At 33.8% G+C, this 9776-nt stretch overlaps 1 protein-coding gene across 5 annotated transcripts in view; it reads right to left on the bottom strand.

Moving 5' to 3' along the window:
- Positions 1–9402, bottom strand: part of LOC132176728 (transglycosylase) — a 14868-nt gene extending 5466 nt beyond the window's left edge. The window contains exons 1-9 of one of the 5 annotated variants that reach the window (XM_088514617.1): positions 9036–9402; positions 7659–7897; positions 7308–7358; positions 4559–4689; positions 4317–4433; positions 3788–3907; positions 2663–2739; positions 735–904; positions 348–401 (exon numbers count right to left, since the gene is read on the bottom strand). In XM_088514617.1, the coding sequence (XP_088370743.1) occupies positions 348–401; positions 735–904; positions 2663–2739; positions 3788–3907; positions 4317–4433; positions 4559–4689; positions 7308–7358; positions 7659–7835 (897 nt within the window). In that variant the 5' untranslated portion in view covers positions 7836–7897; positions 9036–9402. Of the gene's footprint in view, positions 1–347; positions 402–734; positions 914–2662; positions 2740–3787; positions 3908–4316; positions 4434–4558; positions 4693–7307; positions 7359–7658; positions 7898–9035 lie in introns of all 5 variants that reach the window. The other 4 variants (XM_059589012.2, XM_059589013.2, XM_059589014.2 and 1 more) reach the window with 4 other exon arrangements.
- Positions 9403–9776: the final 374 nt, after the last annotated feature.

Here is a 9776-nt window from a genome sequence, read left to right on the forward strand (position 1 = left end):
AAAATTTAAATTGCAGTCTCAGGCTTGGCAATCTTGTTTTAGAAGACAATTTCAAGCTAAAATATATAGTCAAGATAACTTTGAAAGTATGTCAGAGACATGCTTGAGTATGATAATTACATGTTAGTATCTTACATGTTTGAAACAGCTATTCTCCCCTCTGAGAGTAAAGCAGAATAAGTGAATCACTAAAATGTATAATCCAAAGAAATTTTTTTATTAAGAGGCTGAAATATAGACAAGTAATAGTAAAAACAACAAGAACAACAACAATGAAGAGATTAAATTCAGATAACACCATATCATTCACAAAAAAAAAAAAAAATCTAGTTAAAGTGGATACTCACAGGTTTAACTGCTTTTGTGCTGAAGTGTCTTGACAAAATGATTTCTGCAACTGCCTGCAAGAATATTTTGAATGATGCCTTTATCGTTATCTACTATCTTATCTTAATATTAACTAAAAACTAAATCAGTATTTCCACATTTTAGCAATGCATAATAACTATCTCAAATCAAATAAACTTTATACATAAAGTCACAATCATTTTCTATCCCATGCACATCATGAAAAGTAGAAATCTAAAAATGAAAATGTGTTGACTTGTAATTGAAATGTTAGTGCATCAAAACAGAATGTGGTAGGTTAAAATATGACGAAATAAAGCACTAATATGCATTATTGACGTAGTACCTAACAAACTTATGGAATCTTCGCCCTAATGGATTTATACCTTCAGTTCCACCCGGGAAAGATAGGGTCTCTTCTTGTCATCATGGGAAAAGCGCACTTGTCCCCGTCTCTCTCCAGATTTAGTCCACTCTTTAAGGACCTCAGGATGATTCCACAATTCTTCCATGTCTTCTGGAGAAGCTCTGGAGTCCCAATATGAGTAAAGAACACCTGCTTTCTCTTTATAGACACAAAACAAAATCATTTATTACAGTAACATTAATAAAATGAAGGAAAAATGCTCTAGAGGTCCTTGATGTATTACTTTTTATCAAATCACTCCCTAAGGTTTAAAATATTATCAATTTACTTCCCAAGTCATACCCAATCAGAAGACAACACGTCTTCTTTAACAACAAATTTAAAAATAATAAAGAAGAATATAAAAACAAAAACAAAAACAAAATTTGAAATTATAAATATAAATATTTGAAATTTTTTTTTTTTGGTGTTTGGACCACCCCAAATTGGCTGGAGGGAGTAGCCGAACTACCTCCAAGCTTTTGGGGGTGATTTGGCCACCCCCTATTCAGCCAAAGGAGGTGGCTGAAACCACCCCTAGGACCACCCAATTTTTTTTTTTTAATATATATTTATATTTATAATTTCAAATTTTGTTTTTGTTTTTATATTTTTGTTTATTATTTTTATATTTTTTATTTAAGAAGACACGTGTCAACTTTTGATTGAGTATGACAAGGCAACACCGTTAGAAATCTAATAGAAGGTGAACAAAAGAATCTATTTGATAACAGTTCTAACCTTAGTGAATAAATTTTATAAAATGTAAACCTTATGCAGCGATTTGATAAAAAGTGATGCCTCATGAACCTTTGGGGCATTTTTCCCTAAAAAGAATTAACAATAAAATTTCCCAAATGTGATGGAGCAAATCTGCATGATTTGAAGTTGAAAAAAATTTAAGGAGAAATGAAGAAGCATTATATATGAGATCAAACTGAACGACTTTAAATGTGTGTTGGTCCATCCAGATCAACTGCATTCCTCACGTTCTCACAAATATTACTTTTACAGAATTCTAATGCATATGAGCACAATTTGTATTGGAGAAGTCATCTAGCATGCTCCAGTTTAGAAATAGCATTTTTCTTTTTTTAACTTTATTTGCAGCAAATAATTAAGTAAAGAAGAAAAAACAAGCACACTGTACCAAGTCTAGCAACGTACTATGCTTCTCAATTATTGTACAAGATGAGAGAAATTTCTTTTTCATTATTATGTACTCCCAGTAAAATCAGTAAATTGCAAAGTTTATAAAATGACAATGGAAGTAGAAGAAATCTAACTCTATAGTCTCTATATACATGAAAGTATAAAGAATTGTAGCTAAAGCTTACACAGGGACAAGTAGAATGGACATTCATTTAAGACAAGTACATACTTTATAGAATATATTTTATTCTTACACATCATGAATGATTAAATGGTCGTCTACAAACATATTGTTATGTTATTACTAATAATATTATAAGCAATGGGAGCCAGTAAGCTCTACCTCTAATGGCACCTCATCCCCCATTAAGAATGAGGTACAAGGTGAAGTTGTCATTTCAAGACATACTAGGTGTGTCAGTAACTTACAATAAAAAATAAAAAAAAAGGAACGAAACTTTGCTTCACCTTCTGTCTAATGTGCTTATGACTGAAATTTAGATTATAAGAATGAATTACTAAAATAGAGTCATGTGTTAAGAATTTCAATGATAATAACAAGGTCAAATAATCCATTAGAACTGGAACTAAGCAGGATACCGTGATGTTGTTTGAAGTAAGTTTTGACAAATTGGCAGTGGATTGTGTGATATCACCCAAATGATGCACTCCAACAATTTCAGCTAATAGTACATAATCCTAATACACAACATAAATTTTGTGCATGAAACCCCAAGTAACTGGAGAAGGGACAACCTGAGGTTTGCATAGCAGGTGGAGGAGATGTAGCACAAACCAAAGCATCATTCAATCGACCTTCATCAAATAATTTTCTGCAAAGCAATGATACAGCGGCAATCAATTTCAGACAATTGCATAGATTATGAAGTTATTCTTATAACGCATCAGCCTTGCATCTCATAAGCAAAAGATCCCACTTTCAACTTACATATGTAACAATTACAACATAATTTTCATATTAGTATTATTGCAGTGACTTACAGTTGCATGCTTTACTGGCAATAAGATAAAATACACTCAAACGAAAAAAGAATAACAATAGGATAAATAATAGCAAATAAATATGGCTATTCCAGGTTATTGGACAAAGGTATGATGTACAAACACTAAAATATATGTATGTACGTATGAATGGACTGGCATGCACGCATATATGTTTGTGGATTATGAAACTATAGACTCAGAGCCATAGACTGTTAGGAGTTCTAGTTTCAGTATTCTCAGGCCAAATCTTTACATGCCGAAAAAGAATCTCTCTTCTTCTTGATGATGGTGAAAATTAATCAAAGAGAACTCTATATAAAACACATACAGGGCTTGAATGAAAATTGGGATTGTAAGATCAAACACAAGCAAAATGTTGGCAAATTTTGACAATATTTTTTCTTTTTTAATTTATCCAAAAGCAAACAGTGGCAACCCATGTTCTGGCTAGTTTCTCATCACCCCTGCACAAGGGGAAAAGATCTATTCTGATAAAGAAAATAGATATATTCACAGCATCATGTAATATGTGAATTTACATTTTTTCCATGTTAATCAAAATTAATGTTACAAATAAATAAATAAAAGTATATGAAGAAGATATAACGAAGCTTTTATCCACTTATTGAAAGAACAGAAAGAAAGGATGTATTCAAACATATCCACCAATGATACTTCATTACTTGTTCATCAAAAAAACCACATCCTTAGGCAGTTGTGCACACAACATGTTTTCCATTGCATCTCTTCAATGTGTTCTAAGTACTTTTTTTTTTATAAGTAAAATGTTCAAGTAATGAGGTGTTCTAAGTACTTTTTTTAGGAGCTAGATGTTAAGTAAATTCCAAATCATCATCATGTAGAACAAACAACCACCTGGATGGCAAACTTTCTTTGACTGAAAGATAACGTTTCCAATATGGCAAAGTTGATTTATGAGTTGCCTTTTTTGGACCACCTGTATATGCCCTAACTACGAACTCTTCACTTCTTTCTCTGCAGATACAATAGAATTAATGTCAGCACAAACTCAGTATGGTAATCATGTCAAATCTCGGTGTTAAATGTTGTTTGTAGACAAATGGATACATTAGGGGCGAGAAGAAAGTTTAGAATATTAATTAAATTATTAAATTTACTAGTTCTTATTAGTTTAAGTTTTGGGGGGCAACTCATGTTTTAACATGGTTTCAGAGCAAAAGTCCTTAGTTCGAGTCCTAACTCTATAGTTTATCCCATATTTCAATTAAAATATTCCACGTGTTGTCTGGTTCTACATGTGAAGTGAAGCATTAAAATATTAATTAAATTATCGTTTCCTATCAACTTAAGCTTTTGGAATGACTAATAATTTAACTAAACACATGCATTGGTGGATCACCCATATCTATATTTGGTAACTTACTTTTGGTCAAAATTTGATAACCAATTAATGTAAGCAGCACCAAGATATATGCTCACAAAAGGCCAGTACAGAAGATCTGGATTCCCTTCCACTTCGTATGACCTGTAACCCAACTCACTGCAAGCAAGTTGCGGGGTTTCATTCCACCAAAGCATTATTAGAAGCATATAAACAAAAACAATTACTCTCATCCTTTATTAGCAGTTGCATGTGAGATAAGGATCAGGACATGCAGTTGGTACCTGACCAGCCACTCAGCCGTTTCTGGTGACAGTTGCATGATCCCAACAGTAGTCTCCTTAGTTTTTTGGTTACACGACGTAGCAAGGGGCTGTCTGTCACTTTCAAGTTCAGCAATAGTACATATCATGTCCTGCTGCAAGAAAAGATGCCAAAATTGGAAAAGTCAAAATAGAAACACTTCTCAGTTAACCAAAAAGGTTGATGATTTCACAAAAAGGTCTTTTGATTATTCAATGAAAAACAAATTCATCCAAGAGTTACACTTCACTATAAAATCATAAATGGAATCTACAGAAACAAAAAATTTTAAGGTTTTGACTTCTATTTCTGTTAATGTCACTTCCATGCAGCGTCTAAGGCTTTTGCAATCTCCTTTAATGACATTTTGTATGGAAACCAAGAAAAACCCAAAATTAGTCTTGGTAATCATGATTAGAGATATACTATCAAATTAAAAAGGACACAAACAAAAATTTTAGAGTCAAGAAACAAGTTGAAAAATCCAGATGTAGAAAATTTGAGCCTAGGTTTACAATAAACAAGTCCATTCTTTAGTCTATTATATGTTCCGCCCGCAACAAAACAAGTCAAACAATGCTCCTTGGAAGACCAGATGCAGGCCACAGGGGCCAAGTGTAGTCAAGCTAATTGACACACTTTGACTGGAAAATACATTCCCACTTTTAGTCGCATGGACACTCAAAACTTTTAAACTTCCTGTGTTGAAGTCATATGAGATGTGCATGCATATGTATTAGACATGCCAATCGTTGAAAAGGTACAAAAACCTGGCTCCAACTAAATAGAATCTTATCATCTTTTCTCCAGGTCAGTGTTTGGTTCTTATTACAAACTTTATGTTCATAAATCCACAGATCTAGAAATTCGTTTCAGACAATTGAATCTTCTCAAACTGTTTCTTTCTAAAAATCAAAAATATTTTCCCAAAATAACAAATGCCAATAAGAACAAAATGTTTTGAACATATAACAGATCTTGAAGTACAATTTCGGCATCCCCTGAGCAAATCCGCCCACATTAAGATTACTCATTAATGGTTGACCCAGTTTGATGGATTCAGTGATTTTCCTTCAATAGATCAAAGCTGAAAGATTGCTTCCCAAATGATCAGGAAGAGGCCACAAAATGCTCTGCTGCAGAACACATGTTCATCATCTTAGTTATGCATGTGAAAGATGCATCAGATTGGCTCCAACCTAAAATTTGTTACCTTCACAGTATCAGGATCCTTATTTTCATTTGAATATTTAGGGTGAAAATGAGACCACTAATGACAGATGAGGATAGCTCTATTTTGTCATTTGTATTGGCTCTATATTATATGCCATGTTCACTATTCTATCAATATTAGAAGTCTGCCACTTCCCCTATCCATATTCCGCAAGCAAGAAGAAAAGGAGTGAGACCCTAATGCCTTGTCTGTATGGCCAGTACCTCAATATTCCAAGGAAAATATCCTCCAGAAAACAAAATGTTCTAAGGTACTGAAACCACGGGCAGACAAAAACCACATATATAGAAGACACATTTTTCACTGATTTTACTGCCCTAAGACAGCGATAGACATAGATTACGAAAAGCAAAAGCTCTCTAACAAAGTTGATTCCTTTTGCAAATTCTATCAAACATGCCACTTCAAAAGGAATATGGATTAGTATTCATGTGTAGCCAAGATCTCGTGACCACTGACAAAAGACCAAGAAGAACACAAAAAACTATGATCCAACCTAGACAACATGTAATTCTAGAACTTTAAAACCTTATTTTTCAATCTTAATACTTGATATGCTAGATTGGTACTGTTTGATCTTTCCTCCTTAGGAAGACAAGGCATGTCAAGAAATTAAGACTTAAGAGATTAAACATATTTATATCATAGTCGAGAGGGAAAATATAAGAACAGGTTATGGAGATGACTGACAAGAATGAAGGAAGAGACAATACATGAATGTGTAGCATATATTCAGGTATGTGACAAAAGTAAATAGTCATTTGATATTGACCAAAAGTGAGTATGCTTATAAAGGTAGCAGGAATAAGTAAACAAATGAAAAAAAAAAAAAAAAAAAAGACTGAAAGGAAGGGGAGTATACATATCACAACTTAAGTGAAGGTCATGGTCTCAAAGAACATAACAGAAGAATATAAACCTTTTTTCTGATCACATAAAATATATATATATATATATATATATATATATATATATATATATATATATATATATATGAGGAAATTAGGCTCAATTCGTAACAATTCATTTTCATTATGATAAAAATGGGAACAGGTACCAATTATTCATCGACAGCCAAACAAATAATACTATTGAAAACCATTAATGCACCTGAAAAGAGCAGAAAAATAGAAACAGAAGAGAAGAGATTTATTTGGCAGCTATTAAATCCACATTTTGAACAAATTATAGCATACAGCATCCCGACATCAATTGAAGTTACCTCATAACAATAAAGGACTACAAGTGATAATAACAGAATAAAGTTGAGCTTCCAGCATCATTAGACAGCAGGAAAACATCAACCCTAAAGAAGCAAGCGCGCTAGTGCACTAGAAGTTTTTAGAGCACAGGTAGTTATAGACAGCTGCTCTAACTGATAATTTAGGATTCACAAGGAAGAAACCCTTTATAAGGGCAATCTAATAGATACGTATTCCAGAAAAATAGGAAGAGTGTAGATGTAGTGATATATTTCATTGAAAAAAAAGACGTACAAGATCTATCCGTGAAGCAAAATGCCTTCTGACAACAATCTCAGCCACAGCCTGGAAAAGCATTATATGGTGCAAGTTAAAAATAAATAACAAATATTAATGACATGTATCTAAGCATATCTCTATAATCAAGAAAAATAAAAAATGATTTCTCAAATCACTTTCTTTTTTTTTTTTCTGAACATTGAAGAAATATCATGTCTGATGAAATCAAGCTGACAACAACCCAAAATTTTGAGCTGAGTCAAATCTAAAAGTATGAAAAGCAGTGACCATAAAACACTTATTACTTTAAAAGACCACTAAACAGCTATTATGATTTCCTCCACAAAAAGAAGAAATTTGATTTACCTTCATCTCAGTCTGTGTCAAATAAGGCTGTCCATCTGGATCTCGTGATAGGTGAACTCTCTGTCCTCTAGACTCCCCAGCATCTAACCATTCAGTGCTCACTTCAGGAATTCTCCACATTTCTTCCATGTCAGAGGGGTCACTGCAATCATCCCAATATCTGAAGCTGACAGCCATTCTAGCAATACCACAGAATCTTTCCTATAGCATCTGACAACAACAACAAGACTGATTTCTGTCTGCAGTAATGCATCAAGTAACAAAAAAAAGTATTATATATTTGTGTACGTGTACATAAATGTAGGTGGAAAAAGTTTATTAAAGCAAATAAAAACTGTAGACCATAACTCCTTCAAAGTTCACGTCTCTAAAAACAAGTCAATAGCTACTAATACAAGTCTGGAGCTTCCAATTAGGTTCAATTCTCATATGTATGTAGCCCTTAAAGTTTTTCCCACCAAAAGGGAACTCTTAAACGGATGCTTTAGAAAGCTAAGGATGGAGTGTGTCATTCTGCCATTAGTTTGTATTAGTACCTCAGAATTTCCACGACCTCAGCAATGAATACATGCTTACTAATTACATTCCCTTAACCTTTAAATAGTGCCCAAAGGTTGTGGATAAAAGACAAATCACTTTCAAGAGAAATAATACTTCTTTCACCTCATTCTTTTGATACCAAACGACACTCTGGAGAAAATAGAATACAGATAAAAGATAGCATAATCAGGACAAGTCATGTAACAGAAGAAATTTCTTCTATAATCCCAAAATTGAAACGACAAAGCCAGACGACCATTTTGCAGAAAGATACAACAACCATACACGTGCTTTTGGATGGACAGCACAATACAGGTACAATGAAGAAAAGAATCACGTCTCAAATAAGCAGCAAGTACCCACAAACGCACCCTCTACTAGAAAAGAAATATAGGTGCATTTAGAAATACATGAGACGAATCAATCAAATCTCCTCTTCTTGGTGGCAGAGGCCCCAAATCCCAAGCCAGTTGCATTGTGTACCAACATATTTGTAATTCACTCTAAATCCCATACACCCAATCCCACCACAGAATCCACATTTCAAATTAGACCCAGTTCTCAAATGCAGACATGCCACTCATTCAATCCCACTTCCCTAACACTGAATTCTGAAAACCAAATCAAACACCTATGCTTGCAACCTCCCCTCCCATAATCTTGACGAGGCAAACTAATACAACATTTTCTCATTACACACAAACATATGAAAGCAATAAAACCCAGAAAACATTCATGCATAAAGAAACACATTATACAGCATACAAATGAAGCCACCCTATAGGCCCATGAACTTTCACCAATACAAATAACACAAGAATCACAGATAAAACCAACCTAAACGTGATACAACGCCATTTCATTCATTCTGATAATACCCAAACGCTGGAACCCAGAAAAGCACAACCCCCAGCTACAAATATGCAATTCAGAACAACGTATAAAGGGAGAGATAGAGAGAGATGAGATTATCAGAAGGGAGCAAATGCAATGGGTTGGAGGAAACAGGTTCCACGTTGGCCCAGGTTGTGGAGAAATGAAAACCAGTGGGTAAGGAAAGCAAGGAAGGAGAAATGAATTCAATGGGCATTGTATGGGGGCAATGAGGGCAAGACCGAGGGTGGACCATTGTTGCCGGGAATGTGTGTCCGTAAAAATGGTTGTTCGCAAAGGTTGTCAGAGGGTGACGCTTGACTCGCCACGCTGTCTAGTCTTAGGTGTAAACCTTCTGTTTAAGAAATGTGGATAACGAACGGTGTCTCCTACGTATTTTCCTTTTGACTTTTTGGTCAATAACTCGAGAAGATTCTAGCTAGAATTTTTTTTTTCTTTTTTCTTTTTTTAAGTAATTTGAAGGAAAAGAAAGTATTATTTTGAATCAGATTTTGTTATATATATATATATATATAGGAAATTGACCTATTTGCCCGAAAAAAGTCTACATACATACTCCCCTCAAATTATCACAATTGATAATGTTTCTCCAAAACTTTTAATCGTCAATATTCTTTCAAACTAACAAAAAGATAAAAATAACCTTAAAGTTTTGTCAAAGAGACCAAAAAACAAAACCTTTTT

The sequence above is a fragment of the Corylus avellana genome, chromosome 3, assembly GCF_965113065.1.
Source record: "Corylus avellana chromosome 3, dhCorAvel1.hap1.2, whole genome shotgun sequence".
NCBI classification, from domain to species: domain Eukaryota; kingdom Viridiplantae; phylum Streptophyta; class Magnoliopsida; order Fagales; family Betulaceae; genus Corylus; species Corylus avellana.